At 34.3% G+C, this 20,422-nt stretch overlaps 1 protein-coding gene across 10 annotated transcripts in view; it reads right to left on the minus strand.

Moving 5' to 3' along the window:
• The window catches only part of DMD (dystrophin), a gene marked incomplete at its 3' end in the record, with an annotated part of 2,106,393 nt that overhangs the window by 1,265,172 nt on the left and 820,799 nt on the right, over positions 1 to 20,422 (minus strand). For all 10 annotated transcript variants that reach the window (XM_084788839.1, XM_084788837.1, XM_084788840.1 and 7 more), the window contains 2 exons: positions 17,445 to 17,615; positions 12,155 to 12,337 (listed from right to left, as the gene is read on the minus strand). In XM_084788839.1, the coding sequence (XP_084644965.1) occupies positions 12,155 to 12,337; positions 17,445 to 17,615 (354 nt within the window). The remainder of the gene's footprint in view (positions 1 to 12,154; positions 12,338 to 17,444; positions 17,616 to 20,422) is intronic.

The raw sequence follows: 20,422 nt of genomic DNA on the forward strand, positions 1-20,422 counted from the left end.
AACATTTATATAATCCCTGATTGTATCATGGCTCTTCTTGCTATAGGTAGTTTATTGCATATATATATATGTAAAAACAAAAAATGTTTAATTAATAAAAGAGAAAACAAATAACCGCAAAACAAACAAACAAAAAACCAAAGTGGGACCAGGAAAGCATGGGTTACAGAGAGAATCCATGTCTATTAAAAAAACCAAAACCAAAACCAATCAAATAAACAAAACAACCAACCAACCAACCAACATAAAACAAAAAAACAAAACAAAAAAATCAAAAATTAAACTTATATTTCAGATGGTAACAAAACATAACATCTCAAGGACCATAGTAAATACAAAAACATGCAAAGGCTGCCCAACATTCAAAAGCAATAATTTCCAACAACAACAATTCTTATAATAGGTGAGCTCACAAACAAACATTACAAGCCATATAATGGAACTTGTTGCTATTAAGGATAAAGAATAAGTTGTAACAAATATTTAAATTCACTCCTTATGGTAAAGTAATACTAGAAATTTATAGAGGTAATAGAAAAACGTACAATTTTATAATGTGTGTTAGTTTGTTTATGTATACTGCCAGTATCAATTGAGTTTGGTAACTAATTTTCATACTTAAGAAAAAGACTTAAATTACAACGTTCTATAGTAAACACACAGCTTTTAAAAGCTGTGGTCAACATCTCATGCAGAAACCATTTGAAGTTACTGGACATAGTTATATTCAGAAGGGTAAGCACTTGTTTCTCACTCGGAGAACAAAGAAGAAGGATAAATTAGACTCTGATCTGCATATACATTTTCTTTTCTTTTTGTTGAATTTATAGTGCTGACAATTGAAACTATGGCCATCTGTGTGTTAAATAAATATACTCCAACTATGCTACACTCTCAACCCTCCACAGGGAGAGATGACTGGCACTGCAGCGTGTATGAAGGTTGTTATGGAAACCTAGTGCATTAGAAACTTCCTGGAAATTATGAGGGTGAATTAGTGAGGACTCCTAGGCTCCTAGTAATAGAAACTATAGGAATCTGAAATGGCCATCTTCTCTAAACAGGAAAGGCATACAGTGGAAGGACTGGGACACCAACCCAGCCGCAAAACCTTCAACAAAACAATTGTCCTGCCTGCGAGATGTTCTGGAGTCATGATGGCTAATAGCTTGTGGGAGTGGACAACAAATGAGTGGTTTAAGTTGAGGCTCATACCTGACAGTGCCTGAATGGCTAGGAGTGAGATACTGGATAGCCCAGAAACCTAGGGTAGAGTCAAACATGAAGGAACAACAACCAAAACAAAATTAATGAAATGATTCCTAATAATATTCTTCTATACTCATAGATTGATGCCTAACCCAATTGCCAACAGAGAGGCATCTTCAGTTGCTGATAGGAACGGAAGAGAGAGAGAGAGAGAGAGAGAGAGAGAGAGAGAGAGAGAGAGAGAGAGAGAGAGAGAGAGAGAGAGAGAGACCAACAGCCAGACACTTAGCAGAGCTTGAGGAATTCTGAAGAAAATGGGAAGGAAGTATTATAGGGGTCAAGGACACCACAAAAATTGTCCACAGAATCAAATAAAAAGGGATAATAATACAGGCGCCCAGTGCTGAGAAGACAGAGAGCCTGTATAGGTCTTTACTTGATGTTCTCCCTATATATAATGTTTGTTTAGCTTCTTGTTCTTGTGGGGCTCCTAACAATGGCAGTGGGAGTATTTATGACTTTTTGCCTGCTCTTGGGACCCTTTTCCTGTTAATAGCTTGTCTTGTCCATCCTACATATGAAGGCTTGTGCCTAGTGTTATTGCATCTTATTATTCTGTGTTAAGCTAAAAGGAAACAAAGGAGAAGTGGAGGAAGGAGAGGGGATGTAGTGTGAAGAGGAGCTGGGAGAAGAGGAGGGATAGGAAACTGTGGTTGTTTGAGAGAACAACAAGTAAAATCAAATTATAAAATTAACACCATCTGTTTAGTAAACAAGGATATTCAGAAAGGGCTAGATGTTTTGAATTTCCAGTTGAGAGTAATCAAGGACATTTTTGAACTTGCCAACACATGAAATATTAATTCTTCCAGTGTCATTAAGTTAGATAAGATAAATAAATAATGTCTGGGACCCATTAACACACTGTGCAAAAAGATGTAACATTCAAGAGAATGTGATATAAAATATGAGAATCATCCAGAAATCTTGTTAAATTCAGTATTTTAAGGCACCATGAATACCTGAAGATTCTTTTATTTTAGGGGATTGAAAATTCATACTGATAAAGGCAACTAATTTCTAATAAAGCACATGGAATCTACAGAGAACAAGACAGATCAATTAGGATAATTTATCAAGTGGCCACAGAATCAATACAGCAAACATATGTTGACAGTAACAAAAGGAAAAATAAGTATGGCTATTTACGCAAATGATCTTAATATTCAGGGAGTTTCTTCTCATCCATGTGCTACCACTGAAAGATTGATACCAAAGCTTAGAAGACAGGATGTGTTTCCCAATATTAAAGTCTTAAATATTTTTGAATATATAAATTATGGTATATTGAGATTTAAATTTTATTATATCTTTAAAGTAAATGGTGAATAAAAAGATTTGGATCTAGATACAAATATTAAAATATCACTACAAAAATACCCAAACTAGACAGCTAGTAGAATTTGAAATGGTTTGTTTTGTTATTTGAAAACTGAAATTACTTAATGCTTACAATCAGTGAGGTGAGATTTAATCAAACAGATAGTAAACGTTCTAATTGTCATAATGAGGAGCTATAATTACAAAAACAGAAAATTATGAAAAAGTATCAAATTTATAGAATATAAAACTATCAATAATGTTAATGTATTCACTGAAAAATGTAAACACACATGCATGCAATTATAGGCAAATGTGTTCATATGAAGAGATTTAATGCAAAAACACTTAAACACTTAACCACAGACACCAGAAATTAGTGTAAATTGGACATACAGAGGAAACAATAAAGAAATGATACTAGAAAATTGAGAAACAAATTATAAAACAGAGAGATTATTCACTGATATTATGGAAAATGCACTTAGGAAGGATATTTAAAGTGGAGAAAAGACAATCTTCAAAAATGTAATCGAGAGACAATATAGAATGAAACAATATATCTGTTCTCTTTAACATATCAGTTGACAAAGTAAAAATGAAAACCAATCTACACCCACATAAGATAAAGCAAAACTGCAGACCATAGCAGACAAAGAGAAAATTAAAAAGCACCAGACAAAGTGATGAAGTGACTACAATTTGACAGTAGACTTCTTAACAGATCAGAAGTACAAAGACACAGTAATAGTATTTTCAGTACTAGAAAAGTAAAACTACATAATTATATGCTCGAGTAACCTATTATTCAACAGAAAAGAAAGATATTTTCAGTCATGTAGAGTGTGAAAGGAACTGCAACTGCACTCAATATGAGAGCTAATATGAAGCTAAGCACAATGCAAAGAGAGGGTTAAAAACAAAAGGAATCACTGAAATGAATAGGATAGCATTGGAAATTCTAAATGAACATTATGCTAAGTAACAATTATAATACTATTTACTAACTGGGGAAGAGTAAGCTATAAATAGGTAGAATTTCATGCCATAGATGAAGTGAAAGCAAAATTTATGTTATATTTTTATTTTTGCCATATTATTGATATAAAACTATAGAACTGTCATGAAACTCCTGTAGCAACAACTTAGTGCACAGTAATTATACAAAAGAATATATAATTATGAATTTTTATTGTGAATATAGAAGCATAATTATATATCTTCCTCAAATAAATTATGTATATATAATGCATATGTATATATTAAATGAGTTATTAAGGAATAAAATAGGACTAAATTGATAAGGAAACATAAATAGGAATAGTAAGGTTTGTTACAGATGAAAGGGAATAGAAGTATAATTTAATATATAATTTATAACATTTTTCAATCAATATGAATTTAGATGATCCCTTGGCAAATACAGTTCTGTCAGATGCAAGATTACCATCTAAATGAACAGCTCAAATAATAGTAATCAAATAATAGTGATTATATAAATAATTAAGAACATAAGAATCATTGTATTTAAATATAAAGAGAAAGTAATTTCTTGAGAAATCTTTTTCTCTGCACAGAATGATCGCATATATATTAGAATTTCCTGGAAACACTTCCAATGCCATTGTCTTTCATTCTCTTCTTAGTTTGTCTTATTTTCTATATCATTTATGCACTGCTAATAAAAAACTTTAGTGTACATAAAACATCAACAAATTTAGTAATTCCTTATATACAGCATTTTTTAAATCAGCAGTCTAATTTGTGTTTTGGAAGAAATAAGAAAACAGTAGTTAATAAAAATAGATTATACTTGATAATAGAAAACCTCAAAGATCATATTCTATTTTTAGAAAGTATTAGGGCTGTTTGTGCTAAAGTAGGTAAAATTGTAGCTTTAATATTTAAAAAAAAACCCACCCATTGTCCTCAATCCTTGCTTCCTGATGACCATGAGAAGGCACACATATACAGCCTACCTAACAGATCCTGGACTAGCCATCTAAAGACCAGCAGAACTGGACCCTCCTGCATGGGCTTCCAGACTACATACCCAGCTTCCTCAAGTCTATTAACCTAGCCTTGAGTTGATCAGAGCTTACAGTGATTAGAAAAGATAGACTTGGAGAACATCACAGAAGGCAGCTGAAGAGAGGGCCAGCTAGGGGTATGCTGAGCCTTTGATACTGTCTGATTAGGCAGTTCGTAGCAGACTTTCAAAATACTAGATATAGAATTCTCAAAACAAGCTCCAAAATAGAAACATAGTCTCAATCAAATTCCAGCTTATTCCTCTCCTCAACATTATACACATCTACACTGAAAAAGAAAAAGTGATGCAAATAAAAACAAAGAAGTAACTAAGAACTAACTCAGATGTGTTAGGGCCAGTACAGTACTATGAAAAACCCACACAATATGTCCAACAAAAGTCACTGACCCTATAGTAATCATCCCCAATGAAAAAAACATTAAAAGTTTTACAGAAAAAAGTCAAAATTATTATTATAATTGGACAAACTACTTTAAAAAGAAGTTATTATTGATCTTATACAGAGAGAAACAAGGTTGGACTCAAGGACATCTCTCTTTTCTTTTATCTTTCTTTTGTACATAAGGAGATAAGAGATTAAATGAAAGAAAAGGGATACAGAAATATACAGGGAGGATAGAACAAAAAGTAGATTTTGAATCTACTCCTCACCTCAAGGCCTTAATTGTTACTCACAAATAAGGTTATTTTTAATTCAATGGTATTGAATTTTGTATATTGATGCAAATCATGCAGATGTCAAATACTAGTCTAATTTTATCACAAGAATATATATCCTAGGTCTAACAGATAAATATGATTCTACATATATATTAGGTAAAATAGTTAAATAAGATCTTCAAAAGCCTCAGAGACCTATAGAATATAGCATTTAATGCTGTTTTTATTATTCTAAGGATTCTTTGACAACAAGACAAGTTAACTCCTGGCAACACCAACCCTCCCTCAAATAAGATGATGAGCATCAAAGAACCTCCTTATGGAAATGGCTTTAAATGTGGCAAAAAAGCCACTGGGAAAAATGTCCTCTTTTCTGCCACAGACAGAATTCTGCTTAAAACTAGGCAAGTTTAGATGCAGGAAGAGTCGATGGCTAAACTCTGCCAATATAGGGTATGCAAGTCCTCATTAGTTCCTGCCTTGTAAATATGTCTGTCAGATACATTGGAGTAGAAAGCTGAAGAAGATGCTCCAACATGATAGATATTGTTGGGTGACTGTTCAGGCAGTAAAGTGTCTCTGTCATTTTCTTATTTTGGAAGCTGCTAACCTGCATTTCCAGTTTACTCCAGTATTTAAGTTTTGTTCGTTTTCAAGTCTCTGATGGGGTTGAAGACCAGATAGTTTAGTCTTATAATTAAGCTTAGTTGGTTAGGGGTTAAGATGTTTTTAGATCAAGATAGATGTTTTACATTAATGGAGATGAGATATGATAGATACTGATTTTTGTTCAGAAACTTTGACAGAACAAGATAGAAAAGATGTTTACTTCAAATTTGCCAAATAAAAATAGCCAAATCACTATGAATGTAACATTTATATAATTCCTGATTGTCTCATGGTTCTTCCTGCTATATGTAGTTTATTCTACTTATGTGTAAATAATATAAATGTATATGTTAAATAGAAATATAATAACATATTTCAAAGACAAAATTTAAAAAAAAACAAAAACCTTAACAAGTAATACATCTGAGAGAAGGTTAGTATCTAGAATATTCAAATAATTTAAAATGCTAAAATCCAAGAGATCATAAAACTCAATTACAAATTTGAGTGTGGGATTAAACAGTTTTCAAAAGAAGAATTACAAATGTCTGTGAAGTATCTTCACTTTTAAATTTTATCATACTTAGTCATTAAGTAAATCTAAGTTCATCTTAACCCAATCAAAATTTCTTTCCTGTGAAAAACAAATGTCAACAAATTCTGGTATAGATATGGAGGAGGAAATTTTCACTCCTGGTCTGAGTACAAACTGCTTTAAATGTTAAGGATCTTGCATGAGGAACAGTAAAACAGTCCTAGAACTCATGGAATACAGTCCACTGATTACAACAACCACTATAGGTGTGCCTTGAGAGGCAGAGATCTGAGGACTACCTGTCCTGAAGAATTTATGATGTTATGGAGTATTTCTCTGCCTGTTGTCACCATATCCCTTATAATCTATGAATTGTATGAAAACTCTAAAACGAGGCTTCTGGTTCCTCACTGGGCAGTATCATTGGCACTTACAATAATAGTGCTTGATCCTTTTCAATCATTGTTGCTGGAGCAGATTAATGATTTAGTTACCACCCTTGGAAAGTACTTAGAAATGTAGATTGTTAGCAATGATCACCACTCTTAGAAAGAATTTGGGGGAGTAGATTGTTAGTAAAGTTGGGTTAAAGTTAGTGACTCTGTTGTAGAAAATGTTAGGGAAAAATCTGAGTTCAGAAAACCACATTCCTAATGGTTGAGCTGGAGATTTTTCTAAGTCAGGAACAAGAACAATGACAACCCAACTAGCACAGGCTGGTGTGATTCTCTTGATGAAGCTGGGCTGATGAGAAAGGTGATGATTAATTCTTGCATAGATTTTTGCCATCAGCTTCTTGATATGATTTAATAAGAATTGTTAAAGAGTAGATGTGGATCCTAAGGATTTAATGTAGAGATGAATAATAGTTGTTTATATAAAAGTTTAGATTAGTGATTCTTTTAAGATTTTTATAAGATGACTTTTAAAGAGAAATAATGAAATAAATGATTCTTTCTTTGTAAATACAAATTGTAGCCTGCCAGTAAAGAGACACTGGCTGAGAAAATTACCCTGCTTGCTTACACTTTGTTAATCTATAACAAGTTGCTTAGTTACAAATGGATGCGGGATCTTGGGAATAATTTTTCACATTTGTTTTCATACATAATACATAAAATATTTGAATATGTGAGGGAATTCAGGGACATGCTTTTCTATGTATACTGAATTTGTTCACTTAAAGAAAAATAAATATAACCACCTTCTGAATTTTGTACTCCTTGAAATATATTGCTTGGATATATAAGTTATGGAAGAAAAAAAATAACCTTGTTGGAGTTTGCTCCACCCACCAAATGTGTGTGTGCATGTGTGTATGTGTGTTTATGTGCTAAATGTTTATATATATTTGTTTATACATATATATGTGCATATGTACATATGTGTATATGTGTAAATGTACATATATAAAATGGTTTGTGCATGCTCTTGGAGCTTTGCAAAACTCACCCTATGTGCACATGTGCAAGTGTGCATGTGTTTGTCTGTGTGTTTATGATTTTCTTCTCACTTTTTGTTTTGCCAGCCCCAAGGAGTTTTATGCTGTCCACAAGGAACACTTTGCTGACTCCAGTGAATTAAGCTTTTTTCTCTCATAGAAAAGACTGCTCAGTGATTGAAAACTCTATGCCCTACCTTAGTTTACCTGTTATGTCAAAGTTAGTATTCAACACTTAACCACTTTGTAAATCAATATGGAGGAACCTCCTCTGAAAAACTCTAGATTTGTCACATTTTCCAGTTCTACAGCTCTTGGACATATACCTAAAGAACACTAGAGCTTACTACAGAGATGCTTTTGATTGCTGCAAGACACACCCACAACTGCAATAGTTGCATTAATGTGGAGAGAATAACCACTTTCATATTGGATTTAATGTCAATACCACAAGACAGAAGTTAGACCTAGAAATGTTAACAAGGCCAGGAATCCAAAACTAAGTAGTTCATAGGCATTTGGAAAGAACATTATGTTATTATTCTGATAAATATACATATCATTAACAGGACTTTTCTATAATTGTTGCCATAGATTAGTGCATCTCTAAACAGTTACCTGAGAAGTTTATTTTTGGAGTAGATGTGGATTAACATGGAGACCTACAACTGGTCAAGGCATGCACAATAAAAAAAATACAGAATACTCATATTTCAACCTTGAGCACATTGCCACAGGAGACAACTTCCTGAACAGACTACCAATAACTAAAGCTCTAAGGTCAACAATTAATAAATGAGACCTCAAGAAACTTAAAAGCTTCTATAAGGCAAAGGGCTCTGCCAACACAACAAAACAACAGCCTACAGACTGGGAGAAGATCTTTACCAAGCCTACATCTGATAAAGGGCTAATATCCAAAATACATATAGATCTCAAGAAATCAAACACCACCAAACCAAATAACCCAATTTTAAAACGGGGTACAGAACTAAACAGAGAATTCTCAACAGAGGAATGTAATGGCTGAGGAACACTTAAAGAAATGCTCAATGTCCTTAGTCATCAGGGAAATGAAAATTAAAAGGATTCTGGGCTTTTATCTTACATCTATCAGAATGTTGAGATAAAAAACTCAAGTGACAGCACATGTTAACTAGGATGCAAAGAAAGAAGAACACCCCTCCATTGCTGGTGGGAGTACAAACTTGTACAACCACTTTGGAAATCAATCTGGTGCTTTCTCAGAAAAATTGGAATAACTCTACCTCAAGATCCAGCTATAATATTCCTGGGAATATACCCAAAATATGCTCTACCATGAAACAAGGACATTTGCTCAACTATGTCCAAAGCAGCCTTATTTTTAATAGCCAGAATCTGGAAACAACCTAGATGTCCCTCAACCAAAGAACAGAAAAGAAACTGTGATACATTTACAAAATGGAATACTACCCAGCTATCAAAAACAGGGAAATCTTAAAATTTGCTGGCAAATGGATGGAACTAAAATACATGATCCTGAGTTAGGTAACCCAGATTCAGAAAGAAAAGCATAGTATATACTCCCTTTATAAGTAGATATTAGCCTACCATAGCTGTCCTCTGAAAGACTACAGCTGGCGGAGAAGAGGGACAGATACTGGGACTTGCAGTTGGACTCTGAGCAAAGCTCTGTGAGTTGCATAGAAGAGGTGGGTGATGGAAGGAAGAGGAGGGGTCAAGACTTCCATAAGCTGACCATCAAGCTTAATGGATCTGGACCCAGGAGAATCTGCACAAACTAATGCATCAATCAAGCACATTGCAACCAGAGAGCTTAGACCCCCCTGTTCGGATGCAGAAGACAGACGGATATTTCTCTGCATGGTAGGGGAGTGGAGACTGCCTCTGATATGAACTCTGGTGCCTGTGATTTGATCACTGTCCCTTGGAGGGTGGCCTTTCTGGCACAAAGAGGAAGGGGGTGCAGGCTATTTTGATGAGACCTGATAAACTAAAGTCAGAAGTTGGGGCATCAGGACAGGTGCTCAGACTCGCTGCTGGACTCCGACTCTAGCTGGACTCCAGGAGGGATTCTGAGAGTAGTATGGAAGAATTGGGTGATGGAAGGAAGCAGAGGGTTCAGGAGCCCAAAAAGGAGATCATCAAGGCTAGTGGATCTGTACCCAGAGGGGCTTACAAAAACTGTTGCAAGGACAATACATGCAGTAAACCTAGACCTGTGTTCAGATCTAGCCAATGGGCTACTCATTGTCCATGGTGTGGAGAAAGCAGGGACTTAAACTGATATGAACTCTGGTGCCTCTGATTAGATCACTTCCTCTTGGTGGAGATGCCTGGTGGGCACACAGAGGAAAGGGAAACAGGCTATCTGGATAAGATCTGTTAGGCTGTAGTCATATGGTGGGGGAGGACGTTGCCTTCTGTCACAGGTCTAGCGGAGAGGAATAGGGCAGAAGAGGGAGAGAGGGTGGAAACAGGAAGTTAAGAGTGAGGGGATAACAACTGGATGTAATGTAAATAATTTATAATAAATTAAAAATTAAAAAAGAGAAATCTCTATATTATACCCCTTTTTCCAAGGCTCAGTATCACTGTAGGAAATGAGGAAAAAGTCTCTTAGTACCATAGGCAGTAAATGATTAAAAGGGAACTGTTTTGTGAACACATCAGGGTTATTGCATATTAGTTGAGACACAATCCACAAAATGTATATAGAATCAAGTCAGACCAATCCGGGCCCTTTGCTGTCATTGGAGAGCAACAATAAGGAAGCCTCATCTTTAGTTAAGGTGGTATTGGCAATTTATGCTAATGAAAAGAGGAAAGTCACATTATTTTACTGTTACATTCCCTGATGTTTCTCTTTTTATAACTTTTGTTTATTTTTATTTTTTAAATATATTTTATTAATTTATTTGTATTACATCTCAGGACTGGCTTTAGCTCAGTGGTTACTTCGGCAACATTTCTGAACATTTGGCCACTTACATATCCCTGAGGTTTCTCATGCTGTACTAGATAGCATTGCCATCATTAAATTGACTCCATGGATTAAAAAACAAACAAACAAACAAACAAACAAACATGTGAAACTGGGATCAATTAGTATTGGATACAGGGAGAAATGAAGGAGAGGGTAGACTTTTTCAAATCTTGTTATATGCATGCTTGAAATTATCAACCAACAACCCCCCCCCCCGAATTATTTTAAGGTATAGCTTACCAGTTAGAACTACCTGTGCTTTCACATTTCAAAAAGTGTAAAACTCTAACAAATATATTATTCTTCAACAATATTGGTGTGACTGAACCCTTTATTGTTTATGTTCACAGAGATAATTCTGTCTGTAAATATGGAACTTAAAGTTGAACTTGAGTCTTGTTTTGGAAATCATACCCATTTGAAAGTTTTATGTCCTCTTTCAGTTTTGTAGCTTCAAAATAAAAATCACTGATTATTTTTAATACAGTGGCAATTGTATTTGGTGCTTGAATTCTTCCCCTACCTTCACACAAGTGCAAACCATAGAATAAGAAAAATGGGAAAATAAAGCACGATCTGTGATCATTAATAAATAAAAAATGTCAAAAATGAGCTAGTTAGGCAATTTGCCTTATATAAAAGCCTACAGGGCCCAGTGATGATTACCAACAATTATAAAAAACATACATTTTTACACAAAATGCTTAAATAAGGGAATAAAATAAGTTTAAGCAATTTGATATTAATTAATGCAAAACTAATACTGACACATTTTGCAAACTAATAATCCCAGTTAAAATATCATTGTTGTCTAAGTATTTTCTGACATATGGTTTACATAATTTCTAACCTATAAAATACAAAAACACTATTCTTTTTATAAAGTTTTTTTGGATGTATGTCCATTTGTGACTATATACATATATAACGCATATGCACGTGCCAGACAAGGCCTGAAGATGGCACCAGATACCGTGAACTGGAGTTACAGGCACTTGTGAACAGCATAACTTAGGTCCTAGAAACTGAACGCTGGTACTCTGGAAGAGCAGAAAGCATTCATAAATACTGAGCCATCTCTCCAACATCACAAAATCTATTATGATCATTCACAAACTGGAAACAACATTTTTCAAGTTAAGTCACTGGTGCAAATTTATGCACATTGTAGGTGTGTGAATGAGATCTTCTAGCTTAAATGTCTATACATCAAAACTTAGACTCATAGTTAATATGATTTTGACAAAAAGATGGTAAAAACTAAGGAAAACAACTAACTTCTAAAGTTTTGCATTTTCCATTCAGCCTGGTGCACAGCCACTGGTAGTTGGTGGTTAGAGTTTCAAGTTCCTTTTTTAAGGCCTCTTGTGCTGCAGGAGGAGCTTGAGCTATTACAGTATTTACAGTCTCAGTAAGGAGTTTGACTTTTGTTTCTTTTTGTAGTGCCTCTTCTTTAGCTCTCTGAAAAGAAAAGCATATTGTCTTTAAAGCAAGTTAACATTATCACATCCAATATTCATTCTTATATATTACATAATTTTTCCAGGAAAATTTTTTGTTAAGATAGTTCATAAAAAGCCAGGCGTGGTGGCGCACGCTTGTAATCACAGCACTCAGGAGGCAGAGGCAGGCGGATCGCTATAAGTTCGAGGCCAGCCTGGTCTACAAAGTGACTCTAGGGCAGCCAAGGCTACACAGAGAGACCTTGTCTCGAAAAAAAATAGATAGTTCATAAACATAAAGCAAATGCTTGTTCCAAGTCTTTCATTTCAGATTTATGTGTGATTAGAAATTTTTAAAAATATAAAAAAATATAATAGACATTTAATAATAATAGCTTGAGCTGCGTTCTATAACATATGCTGGTTTTCCTTCTACTTTGGAGGTAGATGGAGGAGGAAAAATTTCAAGGCCATTCTTAGATCTATAATAATTTTGAGGATACCTCAGGCAAAATGCAACTTGGTATCAAAAACAAATGTATTTGATACATTATGTGTATATGGGTATGTGTCTTTCAAATATGTGTAAGTATCTATATAAAGTTGCATCAAAAAGTTAAAAAGATATTTTAACACTACGTTTTAAAATATTAATAAGTCTATAAATAACATTACTTGCAAATTATTCAGGTGAATTAGTATTTAATTAAGTGAACATACTCTTTAAATGAAAAGATACTTAAATATAAGAAAAATGCTTAATTTTATATTTAGGATATTTCAATGAATAAACTTCAGTAACTGAAAATGTAGGAAATACACAGAAAGACAAAGTACAAAGTTTTTCAGCTATTCCTACCTTTCTCCTGTGAAAGAAATTTTGCTTTACAAAACTTAACATTTGGGCAAGTCCAGTTTATACACACAAAAGATCAACTAAACAAGATCACTCAGTAATATATATATATTATGTGCACAAAACACTTTACATCTACAGTGGTCAAAGTACAGCATATCAAATTCCCAGGTCCCCTGTTCTGATTTTGATGAGTGGCTGGTGATTCTTTATCAATCAAAATTTCAATATCATTTTTGTTTTCCTTCAGGACAGATAAGTGATACTACCCCTACACTCTGGCAGTATTCTCTCTAAACAAAATCCTTAAATTAGTCTCCAATATCATCTAACATTAACGCAAATGTTGTAGTTGCTTTTGTTTTGTCCACACTATCAAGAATTGCCCATAGTGTATATTTTGCTCATTGTTAAGATCTTCATAAAAACAAATAATCCTCAGAACAAGGAAGTATCCTATGTAATTTAGTTGGAGACCATTTACATTTAGCCTATAGTATGAAAATACATTTTATAACACACACACACACACACACACAGAGTGAAAGAGTGAGAGAGAGAGAGACAGAGAGAGAGAGAGACAGAGAGAGAGAGAGAGAGAGAGAGAGAGAGAGAGAGAGAGGGATGGAGAGAGAGGGAGAGAGAACATATCTACAGTTTTGATTCTTCCTGATTTTAACAATACCAACTCTAAGTAGTTGAAGTATATATTGCCTGTCAAGGAAATACATTGGTGAATAAGAAATGGACATAGGAAAAGGAAATGAATGATGATCCCACTCAAATAGACAAATATATGCCTTGGAATTACTGCTTTCATAAGTGAAGGAATTTGACTGTTTAATATGCATAGTCTTTTACAATTAGTTGAAATGTAATGGGTACAATGTTGCTTTTCTGATATTTGTAGCTGGTCACAAAGTTTTAAATTGGAATTTAGGCAAAACGATATAGAGTCTAGCTTTTAGAATCTGGACCTGCATACAAATACTGGGAACAATTCAGAATATTAGCAGGACATGGAAAAGATAGGCATAAATGCTGATTAATATATCAGTATTTTCAGCATAATTCATCTTTCCTTTGGATTCAGTTTCAGACTGCCTTAATATACACTGTATGGTGGCATATAGAAGACATTTTAAGTATAAAATGTTTGCAGCCATTGATCTTAATTACGTATTTGAAAAATTCAGAGCCGGGCGTGGTGGCGCACGCCTTTAATCCCAGCACTCGGGAGGCAGAGGCAGGTGGATCGCTGTGAGTTCGAGGCTAGCCTGGCCTACAAAGTGAGTCCAGGACAGCCAAGGCTACACAGAGAAACCCTGTCTCAAAAAACCAAAAAAAAAAAAAAAAAAAAAAAAAAAAAGAAAAATTCAGTACCTTCTTGTAATTTTTTTCATTTATATGAGCTTGGAGTTTGTTTCTCTATACATCCTATTTCACCTGTAGCAATCATAACATTATCAACAACTTTCACAACTGTTAATCTTTCAGTATCATTGTGCCACCAATGGAACATTTCATCCTCACTCAATCAAACTTTCAAACGTGTTTTCCTATCCTTTATTAGACATTCAGTAAGATTCAAATGATTGAAATAAGTGGTTCTAAGGTTATCTCTTTTCTATGTTACAGTTTGTCTAAGTAGGCCTGTCATCTGATGTGGGATGAGAAAGCAATGATATAGTGTCTTCAATAAATGCAACCACCATTTATACAAACTATAAATAACTTAGCACATGTCAAATAGTGAGAAATACCTATTTCTTGATTTTTCAATTTTTATATAATATTTTATGAATACTTGTTTAGATGTTAGAGAGGTTCTGAGAAGCAACATAACAAAATTTACAGATTCAGGTAGGTATGAACAATGTAGCCTATATAGTTTAGATACCATTTTTATAAAAATTCGTCATTTGGATTTTCTATGGATCTAATTATATACATGATCAGTTCCCTCTCATTACTAACATTTTGACAGAATGGTTCTCAAATCATGTTAATCTAATTTAGTCTGGAATGTAGTCACTGGCATTACATGGAAACTTTTTTGAAAATTTAGCATTCTTAATTTGGGCCCAGTGTTATATTTTTGTTATTTATTAATAATTGCATTAATGTATGCATACATATGGATGTCACAAGAGAGTGTGATAAATAGTCTTTTCATTATAACATTTGGGTCCAAGAGCTGAAACTGATATCTTCCAGCTTGTCAAAAAGCAAATTTCCCACTAATCCATCTCACCAGCCTCCACATATTTTTTGTACAAATGCTCCAGGTGATTCTATTGCATCTCAAATACAAATACCAGTGCTTTAATGATTATAAATATGTATGTTTCTATTATTTTTTATTACAAGTATGTGTTTTCCTAAGCCCACGATTAAAACCACAGCAATAAAATGTCAATAAATAAATATCTGTTAAAAATAAAATTCAATATTTTTATTATGAAGTTCCAGAATATAATCAGTGAAGGTCTCCAAAAGAGATTCAAAAGCAAGAGATTTTTCATCAAAAATTTCCCCTTAAGTCTTTAATGACAGAAGAAAAATTTGGTTTCCTTGTAAAAAAAATAAAATAAATTCAGTTGCCAAATACTAGTGTCATTTTAATATCAGAGAAGAAAATAAACAGAAAGGAGATATCTGTTTTGTCTCCTAGTGAGAAAGATGTCAAAATAACTCTACTGGTATTTAAATCAATGAATTTGCTCTCAAAATGAGCACAGCTAGAGGTCTGTAGGCAAGTCCTATCACTAGATACCAGATAGAAAATTGACCTCAAGAAATTTCTTGACTGGCAAGCAGAACGTCAAGAAATTGGATTTTCTGCCAACTTCCTTAGGTATTGTTGCCAGTGGCTGCCTGAGCCATTCCTTCTCAATTTTCCAGCATACTGCACAAATTGTTCAGTTAGACCAATTATTTAAACATGTCAATCAAAGTGCGCAAATTGATGAGGCTGCTCACTTACTTTAAGGACTGTTTTTATAATTGTAAGTTTTAGCACACTAAGACTCTACATCCATGGAAACAAAGCAAAAATGATCTGAGTAGTTGCTATGCACACAGATAAAAAAAAACATTGGATGCTCCAATATTGCAATCTGGTAGCATGCAGTATTTATAAAAATACATTAAAGGCAGAGGGATAGTGAGCAAAAGACTGAATCAAACAACAACAAAAAAATCTGGCAAGGAAAAAAAAGCAGGTGATGGAAAAAGCAATAAGGAAATTTTGATACTATAAAATGAAACACCACAGGTGAAAATAATTTTTAAAATCATTAATATGTTAGATTAAACTGGAATAAGTCAAAATAGAGTGGGGTGACATATCCATCCATGTTGTTCTACTACAGAAAAAAAATATGTATATGTGCCAGGCAGTGGTGGGGCACTCCTTTAATCCCAACATTCAGGAGGCAGAGGCAGGTGGACCTCTGTGAGTTCTAGGCCACCCTGGTTTACAAATTGAGTCCAGGACAGCCAAGGCTACACAGAGAAATCCTGTCTCGAAAAAACAAAAAAAAAATACGTATATATATATATATATATATATATATATATATATATATATATATATATATATATAATCAAATGCTCTATGAGAACTTGCCTCATTTATTATTGCTTGGCAGGGAAAGTATGATGTGTAGTACTTCCAAAATACCTACTATTTAAATAACTAGTCACATCATGGCCTTCCTCACAATCTAAAGTCATCATAAACTTTTAAGTGAAATCCTGGAGAGCCCTACTTTGTTTACTCAGAATGCAGTTTCCTGTCATATTCTACACAACTCTGGTGTTAATGGAAGTTTGCCCACTTCCTCAAAAGAATCTCAAGTTATTTAACCTCTATTATTTTTGTTTTGTGTAAGCAGTGTGCTTATTATTCCCTTTCCCAATTTGTCTTTGGCCTTTGCTAGAAGATTTCCTATGACAGGGAAATGCTACCATGATGCATTTGTTTAATGCTGGCTTTTTCTCATGACTCAGAATATTCACATTAAAATTACTTCCTCAGAAATGTTTACAAAACAAGCTTAGGAAAATAGCATCTCACCATCATCACTTGTCTCATGATCAGTAATCATTCTCTATTTTAAAAATCCAGTAAGATTCTTTTCTGAAAGTTACTAGAGATACCATTTTCATATTCTTATATGAACATGGTATTTTGAAGAATCACAATTTCAATAATGTTATATTTCTTCCTAGTTTTCCTTTAATTGTTTTCTTTGGTTTATTTTACCTTCATTTCTTCAACAGCAGTCTGTAATTCATCTGGAGTTTTATATTCAAAATCTCTCTCTAAATATTCTTCTTCAGCTTGTGTCATCCATTCATGCATCTCAGATAGATCTTTCTGGAGGCTTACGGTTTTATCCAAACCTGCTTTCAAGGCTTCCTTCCTGGTGTACACCTTCCATTGAAAAAAAAAAAGAAAGAAAAAAAAAACAAATAAAAAACAAGAAACAATAATTTAAAAACAACAAAAATTAAGGTAAAATTTAACAATTGGCAGTGAAAACACATTATTTTCACCATATTACTTGTAAGTTTGTAAAAAGCAAAAAGTTTAGAGAGTAAAGATGAGAACATATGTAATGAGCTAACTAACTGGATATTCACTTCCTGTCTTGTGAAAGGAGAAATTGAATGTGCCTGGGTCCACTTGATAATGTTTGTCCCGATGCAAAACCAGCTTAGCAAAGAAAGGTGTTGGCTGTGATTATCTCAAACCCATCACTAAAAGGAACTTGTATAGCTGATGATCAGACCAGCAAGGCTGGCCAGTGTATCCAGTTGAAGAAAACACTAGAAATGCCCCCACTAAATTTTTCTGGAAAAATAGACTAAGTTAGCAATACCTAGATTAATACCTTATGCAGTCCATTACCTTATATTTCTATTTTATAATTATGATCAACATATTCTTCTATGCAGAAAAAAAAACGCTCATGGCATCCAATAATGATGGGCTATGTCCATAATCCATGCATGCTGGGAGGCTGTCATGAGTTCATGGTCATCTTGAATTTAGTAGGTAAGTTAGAAGTGAGCTTTGGGTTAAAGTGTAAACACTACCTCTACAAACAAACCAATGAACAAAGAAGAAAAATAGACAAAAAGGAACTGAAAGTCATGGAATATGAATATGTTCTACAGCTGTAAATATAAGCAAAAGCTATTTAGTTATTACAGTGAATAAAATAACCAGACTGCTATATTGTTTTTCTAGGTGAGGGTTCTCTTTGTAAATGGAAATAACTTGAAAACATTTTACTGTTAACAATTTTATTGGCATATACACAAATGACCACTTTATAATTTTGCATTTTGTGTGTAATTTTAAATACTCTAGCAATTAAAATTTTTACAAATGTAAATGCAAAATAATGAAAATACACAAGTGGTTTATTAAAAATAATATATAGCCATGTATAAAACACATATGTATTTATACATAGTATACGATGCTATATAATTTTCATCACATGTATCATGTTTGTATCTGATGAGGATTTTTAAATATGACTAACAGTAAACTGATCAAAATTAGTATGTTTTCATGCATAAAATAAGCAAAGAGTAAAAAGTGAATACAATCAGTTTGGAAGAGGTGGCAGAAAAATGTTTCCATGCATGTTGAGAAAAATGGACAATGGCATGCAAACTTTAAACAGTATGTCAGTCAAATATGTTTAAAATTCTAATATTTGTGAATCTGAATTTCTCCTTTTCATACTTAAAAGTGAACTGGAGTGCATGTATACTGTTCATTTCAGCTTGGAAACACAAGTAGGCTTAAAACACATGTGGAAAATGCTTTAGTGTAGAAATAAATAAGTTATGATATAAATTTTCATTAACATATCTATAGTAAAATTAAATTTTACTTCATATATGTAAATTTTAATTAATATGTAATATATTTGAAAATCAAATTGTTAAATCATGTATGTAGAAATGAAATGCATGTCTGAGGATGTTTTGTTTTATTGGTCATTTTCTTTTTAGTGCTGAAGATTGGACATATGGCCTTCTCTGAATGTAGACAAACCGTGGACCATTGAGCAATAGTCTCATCTTGTCAATTCTACTTTTTAAAAAATATATTTCATTAATTCACTCATATTACATCTCAATGGCTATCCCATCCCTTGTATCCTCCCATTCCTCCCTTCCTCCCGCTTTCCCCTTACTCCCCTCCCCTATGACTGTGCCTGAGGGGGATTACCTCCCCCTTTATATGTTCATAGGGTATCAAGTCTCTTCTTGGTAACCTGCTATCCTTCCTCTGAGTGCCACCTGGCCTCCCCCTCCAGGGGACATGGTCAAAGGTGAGGCACCAGAGTTCGTGTGAAAGTCATACCCGACTCTCCACTCAACGGTGTAGAATGTCCTGTCCATTGGCTAGATCTGGGTAGGGGTTTGAAGTTTACTGCACAAATTGTCCTTGGCTGCTGCCATAGTTTGAGCAGGACCCCTTGGTCCAGATCTGCCCATCATGTTCTTCTTGTAGGTTTCTAGGACCCTCTGGATCCTTCTATTTCCCCATTTTCCCATTCTTCTCTCACATAGAGTCACAATAGTATGTCCTCCCCTCTGTCCCACTTTCCTGTGAGTGAAGACTTTCATGGAATATGCTCCTTGGGCTAGTGTCCAGATATACATTTAAAAACATTTTTAATTTGTTCACTTTATATCCTTATTACAACCCTCACTCCTCTCCTCCCAGTTCCACCCTACATCCCTCATCCCACTTTTCTCCATCCCCTAGTCTTCAGAAAGGAGAGCCCTCTTCCTCTATCATCTGACCTCAGCCTATCATGTCTCATCTGGACTACTTGTATCCTCTTTCTCCATGGTTAGGTAAGGTGGCCCAGGAGAGGGAAGTGAACAATATTTGGGAGTATGTGGGGGCCAGAGTCCATGTCAGAAATAGTCCCTACTCTGCATATTATGTGCCTCACAAGGAGGCTCATTGCCTGTCAACTGCAGTTGAGCAAGGAGTCTAAGTTCTCACCATGCATGCTCCTTGGTTGGTTATGAGTCTCTGTAGCACCTCCCTCTACCACCCAGATTTGTAGGCTCCATTTGTCTCCTTATGGAGCTCCTGACCCCTGCAGGTTCTTCTATTCACCAACTCTTCCATAAGAGTCCCTGCAGTCTACCCCAAAGTTTGGCTGTGTGTCTCAGTATCTGCTTGGACCTGGGTGGAGACTT

This window comes from Acomys minous (genome assembly GCF_964271855.1).
Source record: "Acomys minous genome assembly, chromosome: 7".
NCBI classification, from domain to species: domain Eukaryota; kingdom Metazoa; phylum Chordata; class Mammalia; order Rodentia; family Muridae; genus Acomys; species Acomys minous.